General features: G+C 59.6%; 1 protein-coding gene across 1 annotated transcript in view; it reads left to right on the top strand.

The window, feature by feature from the left end:
- LOC100392436 (myc box-dependent-interacting protein 1-like) overlaps positions 1-11,240 on the top strand; it is a 31,802-nt gene extending 20,562 nt beyond the window's left edge. Inside the window, 8 exon segments of the mRNA XM_078375637.1 lie at positions 366-448; positions 3,392-3,536; positions 4,931-5,066; positions 6,977-7,182; positions 7,984-8,072; positions 8,296-8,407; positions 8,679-8,780; positions 10,645-11,240. Of these exon segments, the coding sequence (XP_078231763.1) occupies positions 366-448; positions 3,392-3,536; positions 4,931-5,066; positions 6,977-7,182; positions 7,984-8,072; positions 8,296-8,407; positions 8,679-8,780; positions 10,645-10,752 (981 nt within the window). The 3' untranslated portion in view covers positions 10,753-11,240.
- Positions 11,241-14,338: the final 3,098 nt, after the last annotated feature.

Raw genomic sequence — 14,338 nt, 5'->3', positions numbered from 1 at the left:
AAAGCATCTTGGCAAAATGACCTTAACAATTAAGATCAACAGTCTGCCAGAACAATTTTTAAGAGAAAAATGTTAAAGGAGTGTAAGCCGTATGTGGCATTTTGGGATATTCCTCTAAATAGAAGGAGGGGAAAAGATGGCTTCCAGGAGCAGCAGGCATTAGTGATATCGCCCACTCCCCGCATTTTGTTGCCCCCGTGGTTTTTCTGGGTTTGGTGTGCTGGTTCTTTGCTCTCACAGATGGGGAAAGAGGAGCTTGTTCCTGGCAGGGGGTGGGGGCAGTGGGGAGAAGCAGAGGTGTTTGGGGAAGGTGGGCTGTTTGGTGGCCCCGGAGGCCCCCCACCTCCTCACTGTCTCTCCCTCAGCTCAACCAGAACCTCAACGACGTGCTGGTCAGCCTGGAGAAACAGCGCGGGAGCAATACCTTCATGGTCAAGGCCCAGCCCAGGTGCATGCAGGGAGGGCCCTGGCCCCCCCTGACTCTAAGCACGGCAAGGGCATGGCTCCTTCCTGTGACCCTGTTGGTGCCCTCCCTGGTCTCCTGTGGGTTTGGCCTTGGGAGTCTAGGGACGTCCATGTCTTGGCCTCTCTGTGCTACCAGAAGCAGGTCAGGGCAGGTCTCTGTCTCGAATGTCCCTGCCGCTCTGGCTCTGTTCATCAAGGAAGGAGCACTCTGCAGAGCCCACGGGTCCTGGAGCCGGCTGACCCCATCACTGTGGAGCAGGAGCAGCCAGGGTTGGGGTGGGCAGCCTGCTCAGCTTTGGGGGCTGGGAGTATGAACAGGACTGACTCCGGGGTGTGCAATCCTCTCAGAGCAGGGAGGTAGCGTCCCCTTCCGTCTCCCACTCCTGGAAGAGCTCATGTCCCTGGATGGTATCATTATGCTCACCCAGACGGGGTCCTCTTCCTGTGCTCAGCCCCAGTCCCTCTGGGAAGCCTGGCTTCGAGGGGGTCTCTGCTTCCTGAGGGGACAGCTTGAGGGAGGAGGGAAACGCCTCACTCCCTGGCTGTGGATTAGAAGACGCAGCAAGCCTGGGAGGCCTCCTTTCTGGCCATGTGTGCATGTGTGCGTGTGATGGGGGCTGTGTGTGACAGGTGTGAGTGCATACACACATGAATGTCTCAGCAGAGGGTGGAGAGCACCGACGAACCCTGTAAAACCGGGCTACTGTCTGCTTCCTGGGCTACCAGGAGTATTGCCTGGGATGATGAGGGTATCGGGTGGTGGTGATTAACCCCTCCTTCCCTGAACATAAAATAGGTGTGGCTGACAGAGGGGGCATGGTGCCTCAGTAGGGGAGTGGGGAGGTTAGAAGGGCGACGTGGTGGAGGGCGGGGAGGGGGAGTGTTGTGGAATAAAGGCCAAAAGGTGAATCCAAGGTCAGGCAGGGAGGGACAGCTGGGAACACCAGGATGGGTAAGCAGGGGGACAGATGTAGGCACAGGTGGGAACACTAGGATGGGTAAACAAGGGGTATGGGTGGCCATCCTGGCCAGAACCTTGGCTTCCTTTGGGAAGCGGGTGGAGGGAAGAGAGAGGGCAGTGGAGGCCCAGCAGCATCCCTTCCCGCAGGGTGGCCCCTTGTGTTAGGCTGGGGGACTTTCTTGGCATTCTGGGTGCACCTGGAGCCCCTGGGGACTGGGACCACAGGCAAGGTGAATCTCCCCTGCCCCGAACCTCCTGCCCCTCACCAGGCCCTGTTAGCTTCACCCCGGGCACCTGGCCACAGTGGAGACCAGCCAGGGCATGGGGGATAGTAGGTCCAGGCCCTCTGCAAGGCCTCTGGTACTTAGGAGAGGCTTTTGCCCCTTAGTCCTCTGAGCAGAGAGGTTGACAAAGAGGGAAGGGGACAGGCCAGTTCTGCACCTGGCCTTTCCCCAGAATGAAGGCCTCCATGTCCGGTCCGTCCCCACAGAAAGAAAAGTAAACTGTTTTCACGGCTGTGCAGAAAGAAGAACAGGTACCGGCAGTGAGTGCTGCGGAGGGGCGCCAGCGCCCATGGCCTGGCCGGCCCTGTGCATGCGCCTTGCACTGGCTCCCAGGCGCCACTAACCCGTAACCTGGCTCCCTGTGCCATGCTGTCCGGCAGGGCTGTCGTGTGCATGTCGGGTGGGAAGGCAGAGGTGGTGCCAGGCCTCTGAGCAGCTGGCTGGATTTAGCACGTTCCTCTGGGCTCCCCTCACTTGTCCAGCCCTGGGAGGGGCCCAGGCCACCAGTGCACTTACCAGTGGAGAACATGGCTGGGAAGGAGGCCTGGGGAGGGCCAGGGAGGAGACACTGCAGCAAGGTGGGGGATTTTTGTTTTTCAATTCTATGTGCATACTATGTGTATATACTGACATATTTTTTAAGGAGGATACATTCCCATAAAACACAAATTCCAAAAGGGAAGATGGGGTCAGTGACATCGCCTACGCTGTTCCATTGTTTGTCCCCAGGTGACTCGGTCACTGGTTCCCATTGGATGCTTCTAGACCTGCAGTGCCCAGCACAGGAGCCAGTTGTCCCATGGAGCTATTGAGCACTTGAAACTGGCCAGTGTGACTGGGCAGCTGAACTTTTCATTTAAATTACATGTAAATTTCATTGATTTGAGTTTGTATTGCCACCTGTGGCTAGTGGCAACTGTATTGGGCAGCACCATTCTAGGCCTCTCTATGCAGGCTCTGGTAGGGAATTTTCTCCCTGCACCCTCGCCCCATGCCTGGGGTGCATAGCATCACACCACGTCCCCCTTGGGTTTCAACACTGAATGCCATGGCTTGGGACCTACCCCCTCCATCCCCAGCTGCCCGCTCCTCTGTGATGAGGGTGCCTGTCTCTGTCTGTCCAGGCCCTGCTCATGGCCTTCAGTGGCCAAGAAGAAAGGCAAGCCAAGGTCTGGAGACGTGCCAGGGTGCTGTGATGGACAGGCAGGGAGGGCAGTGAGGAGGCCTGAGGGCAGCAGGCTGGGGAGCAGTCCCCAGAGCAGAGGGGCTGCTGTGTGTGGCATGGGAGACTCACTGTGCCTCTAGGATGTCTGGCTTTCTCCTGCTGTGGATCTTGGGCTGTCAGCATGGGCCCTGGTGGACCTCATGGAGCCTGTGGGGTGGCGGGTCTCTGCAGCAGGTGATTCCAAGGGATCTGCCTGCATTCCTGGGAACCATTGACCTCCAGCCTGGAGCCCCACCTTGTGTTGTTCCTGTCTCCGAGGCAGGCTTCCCACTTCCAGCCCCGCAAGCCTAGGTCCCTTGGCTACCCCCACCCCCCCTGCACACACACACACACACACACACACACACACACACGGTTCCACATACCCCTTCACACACATGTCAGCACATTTGCCCACTCCATCTCCTGTGCCTTGGCCCCCAACACTGGACTCCGTTTCTTGTTCTGTCCCCACAGTGACAACGCGCCTGCAAAAGGGAACAAGAGCCCTTCGCCTCCAGATGGCTCCCCTGCCGCCACCCCTGAGATAAGAGTTAACCAGGAACCAGAACCAGCCAGCGGGGCCATGCCTGGGGCAGCCCTCCCCAAGTCCCTGTCTCAGGTAGGAGTGATAGCTCAGTGGCAGGTCCCCTGCCCTCCCTCTTTCTCCTCTGGCTTTGCTCTTGACCCCCATCCTCCCACTCCTCTGTCCCCTTTCTGGCTTGGGCAGCTGTGGACCTGAGCTTCACCCAGTGGGCGGTGGGCCCGGACCTCGGTCTTCTTCCACCCCATCCAGCCTTTTGTGCTTCTGGGAGGCATTTGTGACTGCCACCTCTCCCCAGCTCCCGCCCCCACTGTAGCACCCTCCCCTTCCTTCTCCCTGGCCTTTTCGCTGCTTGACTCTGTCTGCATCTTCCTTTCCTCCCTAGCAGAGGCTCTGGGCCCTCAGCCCACAGCGCATCTGGATCTCCGGAGTGGGCAGCCTACCCCTCTTCCTGGCCTGTCTCTCTTAAAGGGGCCTGAGGGAGGAGCCCAGCCAGGTGGCCATGTGGGACCTTTAAAGGGACAGAGAGAGGAAGCTCAGGGGAGAGTGTGGGGTGCCTAAAGGGGCAGGTCTTGGGCTCTGGACTGTCCCTGTCTCCGCCCCTCTTGCCCCCAGTGGGCCCTTCAGGTGTTTGCAGAGGCTCCAGGTGCTGGCCGGCCAGGTGGGGTATTCTCACAGCCAGGTGTCCCGCAGCTCCCCCTTCTCTGCTGCTGCCCTGCTCCACAGCTGACTAGGATGCAGGCCGAGGACATGGTGGGAGCCTGGACCGAACAGTGCTTCCCCTGGCCTGGACACGGTGCCAGTGCCTTCTGTGTTTTCATTCACGGAGTCCCCACAATCCCCCTATGAAGCAGAAGCTGTCATCACCTGATTGGAGGAAGCTTAGCCTCATGGGGGTGTGACCTGCCTGAGATCCCCCACCTGGTAGGCAGGGGTGTGGCCTCTGCTCCATCCTGGCGCCACACTGGCGTTGCAGGGACAGACTAGTCTGAGCTGGGCTCCCCATGGGCAGCACTGTGCCTGGGAGTGGAGAGGGGCCCGCGGAAAGGGCAGAGGTGGGCAGGAGAAGGCTGGGGCTCAACTGCGTCTCAGCGACTGTTTCCTTTCCCAGTCTTCTCACCAGGCTGATGGGAGCCAGACCCTCCCACAGTGGGCCAGCGGGCAGCCTGGGGTCTCTCTCTTCTCTCTCCCTCCTTTCTCTCCCCTCACCTCTCTATCTTTTCTCTCCCCACACAGCGTTTCTGGACCTCCTGCCTCAGTGTCCTTCCCGGGGGTGGCCTGCGGTCTTGGTGTCTATGTTGGGGGACTGGGGGGGCGTAGTGGCTCTTCATTTGCTGTGTCCTGCTCAGTGGCCTGGGTGGGGCTATGGCCTGGGACGTGACTAACCGTGTCTTTGTCTCTGTCTGTCTCCCCCAAACCCCTTGCTCTGCTGTGCCTTCCCGTGCGGCCCCTCACCCGCCGCTGACCCACAGCTCCGGAAGGGCCCACCAGTCCCTCCGCCTCCCAAACACACCCCGTCTAAGGAAGTCAAGCAGGAGCAAATCCTCAGCCTGTTTGAGGACACGTTTGTCCCTGAGATCAGCGTGACCACCCCCTCCCAGGTCAGCTGTGGCCGCCGCGGCCCAGCCCTCCTCTTCTCTTCCTGCCCTCTTGGGCGTGCATGGCCTTCATCCTCTATGCTTCTGTCTCAGGAGTCAGGAATTTGGCCAGAGAGTGTCAGTTTCCCTCTCTCACCCCTACTTCCTTCTGCCCATCATCTTCCGTCATCTTCCATCACCCATCTCCCAGCATGTACTAAGGCCAGATGCAGGGCCACAGAGGGGAGAGGTGCCCCCTCCCCAGCAGCAGTCACGCCAGCAGTGCCCTCGAGGTGCGGTGGGTGCTATGGCAGATGGGATCGGGGAGCGTGAAGGACCCGTGGCTGTCAGGGAAGGCTTCCAGGAACAGGGAGCATTGGAACGCCCTGGAATGGCTGAAGCACCAGGACTTCAGCTCCCACAGCTGCTGTCAGTCACTCGAGGGCAGGGGCAGTGGCCAGGCTGCAGAGCAGAGCTGCTGCGTGCACACTCCCTAAGAGGCATGGAAGGCTCAGGTGTAGCAGCGAGCCCCCAGGGTGACTTGGCTCTCTTCCCATGGGCCCTTGGCTCAACGGGGAGTCCCATAGAGGGTTATGGGTCTCTCCTGATGGGTTCTTGGCTCAGCTGGGGAGCTGCCTCTGGGGAGCCTGGCCCACAGCCCCAGGTCTCACGTCCTTCATGGTGGAGCCCGGGTGGGAGTGCCTGTGCTGGAGGCGCATCGCACCAGTGCTGCAGTGGGCTGACGTGTTGTCAGATTTGCCCAGGGGTGGCGGGGCTTCCCTGAACTCCCCCGGAGCTGACTGCCTCCTCAAGGCCAGCCCTCTAGGCCTCAGCATGGGTGCGGCCCCAGGGCTCCCTGGAGTCATTGTCCCCACCCGTGCCAGGGGCTCTAAGGAAGCCCCCTCCTCCCATGGTAGTCTGGCCCAGCTTACAGGGAGGCTTGTCACAGTGTGGCCAGGGCCACCATGTCCCATCGCCGGGATAGTGCCAGCCCTGGTCAGCTGGGAGAACTCTCAAGAGAGGGTCCCTGACACTTCTGCTCTGTGTCCAGCCCCTGGAAGAGCCACTCTTCCATGTGTGCCCAGGCCCACATGCCTTGGCCTCCTCCTAGCCCATTTGCAGGTGCAGGCACCCCACAAACACCCCACATGTAGCACACACAGGCATGAGCTCATGCACAGGGAGCTGGCGAGGCCGCCCGTCTCCAGCCATTCTGCTGCTTCTCCCTCTGGCAGGCCCTCGGAAAAGGGGCTCCTTGGTTTAGCTAGAGACAGGGATCTCCTGAGAGCTGGTCCTGTTTCCAGAGCCTGTGAATGTCTGCCCCCAGGCAGAAGCAGGCCAGTGATCCAGGATGGATGAGTGTCCTCAAGGTGTGGGGCAGGAGGGTGGAAGGTTCTTGGCCTCTATGAGCATTTTGACGGTGGGGAGCTGTTTGGGAGGAAAGGGAGAAGGGGAGGAATGGGTGCTTTGAGAGAGTCAGGGAAGGCAGGTGCAAGGCCAGGTCACACAGGACCTGTGTCACTGTCACCTGAAAGCTCAGGACACAGAGGCTCAGGGAGGGCTCGGTACTTGCCCAAAAACTTGTGGTAGAACCAGAATTCCAACAGGGTCTCCTGGGCTCCGTCCCTGAGACCCCCTGATATGGGCAGAGGTGCTGGGAGGGGCAGGTGAGTGTGCCGGTGCCCTCGGGGCATGCACTGGCAGCCTAGGCGCCTGGGAGCTCCAGAGGCTCCACAGCAGGATTTTCCTCTGGAGGAGGCCAGAAAAAGCCAGTCTGGTGCAAGCTGGCAGGGCCATTTTGACAAGTGGATTTCGGAGGTGCTGAGCCTGGGCAGCACAGTCACACCTGCCTGTCCCGTTGGCGGTGGTAAGAGTGAGGATGTGGGAGGTGGGTGGCCGGCTGGGCTCCACTGGTTCCCACCCTGCCGCCACCAACCCCAGCTGCTGGTGACATCTTCTCTTGTCTTGTGATCCTGCCCCTTGCTTTTCCGCCCTGGCCTCCCCGCCCCCTCTCTGTTCTCCTAGTGGCTTGTCACCAGCCCACAGAGAGTCCAGCTGGCAGCCTGCCTTCCAGGGAGCCCAGCGCTGCTGAGGGCACCTTTGCTGTGGCCTGGCCCAGCCAGACTGCCGAGCCGGGGCCCGCCCAAGTAAGTGCCCACTTCCAGCCCCTGTCTGGCTTGTCCCCAGTCTCTGAGGGTGCAGCATGGAAGGAGAGCCCAGAGGAGGGGGTGCAGGAGGGACCAGGCCTCCATGGACGTGAGGGTGAGGACAAGGTTCTGAGCAAGGCTGCCCCAGCACCGGCTTGTCACCAAGGCTGTCAGGAGGGAGGGTGGCTGGGCACATCAGTCCATCCTGGTCACCCACTTCAGCTCAGCCTCCCAGCCTGGCTTCCCAGAGTAGGAGGAGCAACATTTAGAGCACCTACTGGTTTATGCCAGGCAGTTTCCAGAATTTTCTTTTAATCTTCACCGTCACCTTGTGCCCACCCTGTGTTGTGCTTAGGCTGGGACAGGTGTGTGCTGCTGTCCCCTGGCACGGACCGTCTATAGGTTCATCAAGCTCCTGCCATGTGCCGGGCCAAGTGGGGTGGGCGGATGGAGGCTGTGGCTGGGGGAGGTCTTGGTGCGGAGAGGGCAGGACTTATGAGGCAGGGTTAGGGGTGGCACTCCAGGGCCTGCAATGGGCTTCTCCACAGCATGTCACTTACATCCCGGGGCCTGCCAGCCTGCCAGTGCCTACTCTTCAGCTGCTTCCCGGGCCCAGGGCCCAGCCTGTCCAGCAGGGGTAGCTACCTGGATTCTTCGAGGCACTGGCCAGCTCTCACCTTGCTGCCAGCCAGGTAATGCCTGCGGCCCTCTCACTTGGGTGCTGCCCTCCTGTGGCCTGTTTCCCGTGTCCTGATTGTGTCCTGTCCTGTGTCTGACCCCAAGCCGGCATTTATGTTGCAGCCAGCAGAGGTCTCGGAGGTGGCAGGTGGGACCCAACCTGCGGCTGGAGCCCAGGAGCCTGGGGAGACGGCGGCAAGTGAAGCAGCCTCCATAAGACAGCAGGGGCCAAGCCCTGCCTTTTCCTCCCTGCCACCTGCCTGCCTGCCCGTGGCTCCCCTGTGCTCTTGCCTGGCTCCTGTTGAGGAAGTGGAGGCACGCCGCACTGGCACCAGGCACAGACCCCTTTCTCCCCTCCCTGCCCCTTTTCTCCTCGGTGGCCCTGGCTGTCTCTGGACCACCTCCCTGCCCAGCTGACCCGTGCTTCTGCCCCCAGAGCTCTCTTCCTGCTGTCGTGGTGGAGACCTTTTTAGCAACTGTGAATGGCACCGTGGAGGGTGGCAGTGGGGCTTGGTGCCTGGACCTACCCCCAGGTTTCATGTTCAAGGTAAGCCCAGCCTCTGACTGCTGTGGTCCTTCTGTGCCCTGGTGGGCAGATGAGGACCCTGAGCCCCAGGAGGCTCTGTGGTTTGCCCAAAGTCGTGTAGGCGCTACTAGGTCACTCCCAGATGGTGGCATCTGAGCCCCATCCTGTCCTGCTGCTTTCTAGCACTCCTGGTCTTCACATTGCCACCTGACCTCCCACCCACAAGGCCCGTGCTCTGTGCAGGGCTGGACGTGGCGGGGAAGGTCTGGCTTGCTCTCTGCATCCTCCGCAGGTGCAGGCCCAGCACGACTACACCGCCACCGACACAGATGAGCTGCAGCTCAAGGCTGGCGACGTGGTGCTGGTGATCCCCTTCCAGAACCCTGAGGAGCAGGTGAGGGCCTGGTGGGGCTGCCAGAGCTCACAGGGATGGCAGGCAACCTGGCTGCGGCTGGCACTGCTGTGGTGGGGACTGGCCAGCAAGGGGCAGCAGAGGCCCGTGAGCGCCGGGGCTCCCATGCCGACTGCTCCTCCCTGTCCTCCATGCCTGGACTTTTCCTCTCCTCTCCTTTCCTAGGCCCCTCTCCCCTTAGGCCCCTCTCTCTCCCTGTTCCCTGCCCCCTTATTCCTGTAGCCTCTGCTTTCTTCCCTCCACGTCCCCCTTTGCTAAGGTGCTCTCAGCTCTGTCTCTGAGTCTCTCCCCGTCTCTCCTGGTGGTTCCCGAGGCCTGCTTTCTTCCCAGGACAGGATGTTTGACTCCTCCTACCCCTCCCACAAGGTGCCCACCCTGCAGCCGGATGGCACAAGGAGCACTGGCTGGGCTCATGATGCCCCATGTGCCATCCCTCAAGGCAAGGCCTGCCCCCTCCGCACGGGGCCATGGGCTTCCCAGCTGTGTCCCCAGCTGAGGCCCACCCAAGAGGCCTTCCAGACCCTTCTCCTTCTGCTGTGGCCTCTCCATGTTAATCTCCTGGAAGTAAAGGCTCTTGGTGAGCCTGGGTGGGTGCCAAATGCGTCCCTCCTGGGCCTGGGACCCTCCTGCATCTGGGTCAGCTGCCCAGCCCAGGGGGCCATGGACCCTCAGCAGGAGCCTTCCTGCTGTGTAGAGCGGAGAGCCAGTCTTTGCTTGTAGGGGGTCGTTGGTGCCATGTGGGCATCCAGCTGTCTCCACGGCTCAGCCCCTGAGTGCCTCAGGCTGTGCACAAAGAAAGGGCCTGGCTGGCCTCTTCTGGCTTCCAGAGAACACATTTAGTCATCAGCACATCCGTATGAATGGGTTGTCAGAGCGGCTGAGGGTAACAGTGGGTCTGGCTGGGTCTGGCATTAGGCCAATGCGGCTGGGGGTCCTGGGCTGAGATGCAGGGGTACCAGGTACTTACTTACTGAGGCCCTGGGGTGGGAGGCCTGAGTGATGAGGGCCTCCTGGGCCTAGCACTGATTTGACCCTTTCTCCTAAGGCCCCAGATCTTCGCTGACCTCCCAGTGGGGCAGCCCTGTCTGGGTAGGATTTCAAGCAGACTCCTAACACCCAGCCCACAGTGGGAGTTGCTCTGGGGTGGCCTGAGGGGGCTCAGATAGGGCATGAGAAGGGTCTGTGACAAGGCTGGAAATGACACAGCAGGAAATAACAGAGCCCCAGGTAGACCCCAGGCACAGTCCAGCTGCAGGGGCAACCTTGGCCCAGCCACTGGCAGGAGTCGATGGCCACGCAGCTCCCCGTGACCTGCCGGTGGCCAGGGGCTGTCAGCTCTCCCAGAGAAGGCCCTGCGAGGGTCAGGATTGAAGCAAAGGGAAAGTCGCAGTTGGAGGGGCTAGTGGGGCAGCCCCAAGTCCCTTTAGAACTTGTAACTTGTTGCCATTTCCAGAATTTTCTGGGGTTGTTTGCAGAAGTTTGGAAACCGGGAAGGGCTGATGTGCTCTGTGTGCACCTGGGGGGTAGGAGCCTCTTGGCCTGGATTGAAGGAGTTGTTTAGACACAGTCAGAGCAGAGAGCAGCAAGACTCACCAAAACCAGCTATGAACGGTTAGATCCACCTGAGGATGACAGTCCGGCTCCTGTGGTGCCTGTGAACAGGAGCCTCAGACAGCTGCATCAGGGAGTACTGCCTGGAGGAGGTATTCTCAAGGTGGGCGAGGCAGGCTAAGGGCCAAGAGCAGCAGGAGGACAGCGGTCTTCCCAGCAGTTTGGAGTGGGCCTCGTGCCGTGTGGGTTTGAGCCCCTTGCCCAGCCCTGTACGACCCGGTGCTCTGCCCCTCAGGATGAAGGCTGGCTCATGGGCATGAAGGAGAGCGACTGGAACCAGCACAAGGAACTGGAGAAGTGCTGGGGTGTCTTCCCCGAGAACTTCACCGAGAGGGTCCAGTGATGGCGGGGCCTGTGCAGCCTCCCGGCGTGTGAAGAGCACCTCCTCCTGAAAAATGTGTGGTTCTTTTTTTTGTTCTGTTTTGTTTTCGTTTTTAATCTTTTGAAGAGCAAAGGGAAATCAAGAGGAGACTCCAGGCAGAGGGTGTTCTCCCAAAGATTAGGTCGTTTTCCAAAGAGCCGTGTCCCGGTGAGTCCGGCCGAATTCACCAGTGTTCCTGAAGCTGCTGTGTCCCCTAGTTGAGTTCCTGGTGCCCCTGCCTGTGCCCGCATGTGTCTGGCTGCAGAGCAGGGCTGGGGGCTATGCCAGCCACCATGCTTGCCTGAAGCTTTGGCCGCACCACCGGGCAAAGGTTCTCTTTTCCTGGCAGCTGCTGTGGGTGGGGCCCAGCACCAGCCTAGCCTGGCCCTGCCCCGCAGGTGGTCTGTGTGCTGTTTGAAAATAAATCTTAGTGTTCAAAACAAAATGAAACAAAAAATCTGATAAAAACACTCAGAAAACACGCGTGTATTTATTCTCCCTGTTCGTGTCTGTGAGTGTGGATAGGACTGCATTTATCTGTGGCTTTCTTGCTGCAGCGATCCACCCCTGGAGGCCTGCTTCCCTGGGCTGGCACACCACAGGGCTTCAGCCTCTGTCCCCTGGCATTTTTAGGGGTGGTCAGCTGGAGGTCAGGGACTTGGGGCTTGGTTGAGGGGGCTTGGCGAGTCATTTCTGCCTGAGAAGTCCACTGAATGCTGTCCTAAGTGACCTTTTCTATTTTACTGTTTTGAGACTCAGTTTTGCTCTTTTTGCCCAGGCTGGAGTGCAATGGCGAGATCTCAGCTCACTGCAACCTCCCCCTACTGGATTCAAGTGATTCTCCTGCCTCAGCCTCCCAAGTAGCTGGGATTACAGGTGTGAGGCACCACACTGGGCTAATTTCGTATTTTTAGTAGAGATGGGGTTTCACCATGTTGGTCAGGCTGGTCTTGAACTCCTGTCATCAGGTGATCCGCCCGCCTCAGCCTCTCAAAGTGCTGTGGTTACAGGCATCAGCCATCATGCCCAGTGATGTGACCTGATTTAAAACGTATGAGAACCTGGGGGTCAGATACCAGGACTCCCTTTCATAGTTGAGGAAGCCGAGGCCCATGGAGGTCCAGTTACCGGCAGGCGAGTGGTGGCACTAGCACATGGGTCTGAGCAGTTGACCCCAGACCAAGGGCAGTGCTTGTGTCTGGTGGAGACTGAAGGGCCTGGGTGGGGGCAGGGCGAGCTGGCCTGGCTTGTTCCTCATCTCATGACCCCCGCTGCCCCTACCCTGGGTGCTTCAGCTCCATTGGCAGACTCTGGCAGGTCTGAGCAGGCGTGACACTCAGCAGTGGAGCGGCAGCTTCCCAGGAGCTGCGAGGTTGTGCCCATGGGCCAGGAGCAGCCTGCACTTCCAGGTGGGAGGAATTCCTGGATCTCTTTAGTCATAGTAAAAGCCGGTGAGCGAGGTGACTGTCAGAGTCTGAGCTTTATTTCTGGGCAAAGCCCCTGGGCTTTGCTTCAGGTGCCAGGATTGTCATTGCTGTGGCCCTGCCTGGTCCTGTGGAGGGCAGATAGTGTTGGCTCTGCCATCCATGGCTTCTAGGAGCAGTGGAAGTTGCAGCAGCTGGGACAGAGCCCCTTTCCGGTCTCCCCTGCTTGGAGAGCTCACACCTTTCCTGCCTTCCTTCACACCCTCCTTCGTTTCTTCCTCCCTGGCAGTCTCACGCCCCTGCCCAAGGGCCACAGCTCATGGAGGGTGGAGCCGGCTTGGAGCCCAGCCCACTTCCAAACCTGGGTGCACGTGCCCTGCGCTTCGTGGGGCGTGCAGCCACAGTGCCATCATGGGGAGTCTTTGCTTTTATTTCAACCTGAAAATTAAAAAAAAAAAAAAGCTCCTCTAAGACACATTATCCAGGAGAAGCCATTTACACTGGGTTTTATCACAATAGGAGATTCCAAGTTACGTCCCACGGCCACTCGCAGGTTTACCTGCAGCCCTCACTGCTGGGTTAAGGAGCAGCCCTGCTCTGCACCACAGGGTCAGGGCCTTCAGGGAGCTTCTTGTCAGAGGGAGCAGGGCCAGGATCGGGGCTGGGGAGCCTGCAGCTCCAGAGGGAGGGAGGCCAGGTGTGAGGTTCTCACCCTGCTGGGGAGGGGCAGTAGCCCAACGTCTGAACTGAGATGTGTGTCTGGGAGCTGGGGTGTCCTGAGGTTCATGCAGTGCAAGGGGTTATCAGAGCCAGGCAGCTTGAATGAGAGGCCAGTGAGCTGAAGGCAGGGCAGGTCAGAGGGCCCAGTCCAGGATGGAATGGAGGAAATTGCAACAGGCAGGGTGAAGGTGGGCTGTGGTGGAGGCCGGGACAGGTACCGGCTGTTTTTCCTGCCTGGCAGCTGGACACACAGTGTCCTGGAGGGCTTGGCGATCTGGCTTGATTTGGGCCGACATGTGGCTGCAGAGGTCCAGACCCTGGGCAGGGCTCCCGGCTCTCACAGCAGCCAGGGCTGTGGGTTCTGGAACTCAACTGAAGCTGGGGGCTCATGCCAATCCCATACCCTGGGAGGGCCAAGCATGAGCTTGGGAAGAGGCCCACCCTGGGCAGCCCTCTACATGGCTCCCTTCCAACCTCCTGGAGCCAGGGTGTGGTGGGCACGACCACATGGGGGATTGGAGCCAGGACTGGAGAGAGGGAGGTCCAGGAAGGACACCCCTGTGTGGGGCTGTGGGGTGGGCTGCAGCACCCTGGTGCCTGAGGGATGGCCAGGCCCCGCCTCGAGGCTTTCTCATGGCTTCCTGGAAGGTGTGGGCCACTTTTGAAACCCCATGAACATCTTTAGAAAATTGATTTACTTGTTTACTACTCTATGTTATGAATCCATTTGCTGGTAGGAGCAGGATTTTGAGTCATGGATTTGGCAGCTAAAATGATCACACACACACCTCATCAGTGCAAATGGCTCGAGGTCTCAGACTCCATACCGACTCTGCCATCAGAGCCTCTCAAAAGCCTCTGTTCCATCGTGGGGAGTTCCCCTCCTGCCAGCTCCCCAGTCTTCCACTGCTGCCCCAACACTGGCCCCACTGCTGGCCCGGCCTCTCACCCCTTGTTCTTGATTGGATTTGGCAATCATGTTGGTGTAGCTTCTTTCCATTTTACTGGCCTGGAGACCCTTGGCCCTACCTCTAGGAATTTAAGTGCTCATACCCCTGGTCTAAGTCACCCCAACACCAGGCTGCATGTGGGGACGTCATGGTGGTGGCCAAACGCTGGGTCCCTCTGCTCAGCTGCCACGGCTGGTGGGCTGGGTGCTGGGTTGCTGTGGCTCAGGCCCTCTGAGATGCTCTCGGCCCCCTTAGCCTCTGAGCAGCAGCTTCATCTTGGAGCTGAGTCCCCAGTAGTTCAGAGTTTGATGTCTATGCACTTCCTTCTGAGAAGCCCCCTGGAAAATCTTTTTTGAGTCATTGAATTCTGGGCCAGTTGCTGTGGCCTGGGGTGGCACTTGCTGATTGGCCCAAAACAAACAGGGTGGGAGCTGGAGGTGGGCTGAACTGGGTGAGGGAGGGGTGAACGCCTGA

This window comes from Callithrix jacchus, chromosome 6 (assembly GCF_049354715.1).
Source record: "Callithrix jacchus isolate 240 chromosome 6, calJac240_pri, whole genome shotgun sequence".
NCBI lineage: Eukaryota > Metazoa > Chordata > Mammalia > Primates > Cebidae > Callithrix > Callithrix jacchus.
The sequence above is the reverse complement of the archived record's forward strand: the minus strand, read 5'-3'. Positions and strand labels throughout refer to the sequence as shown.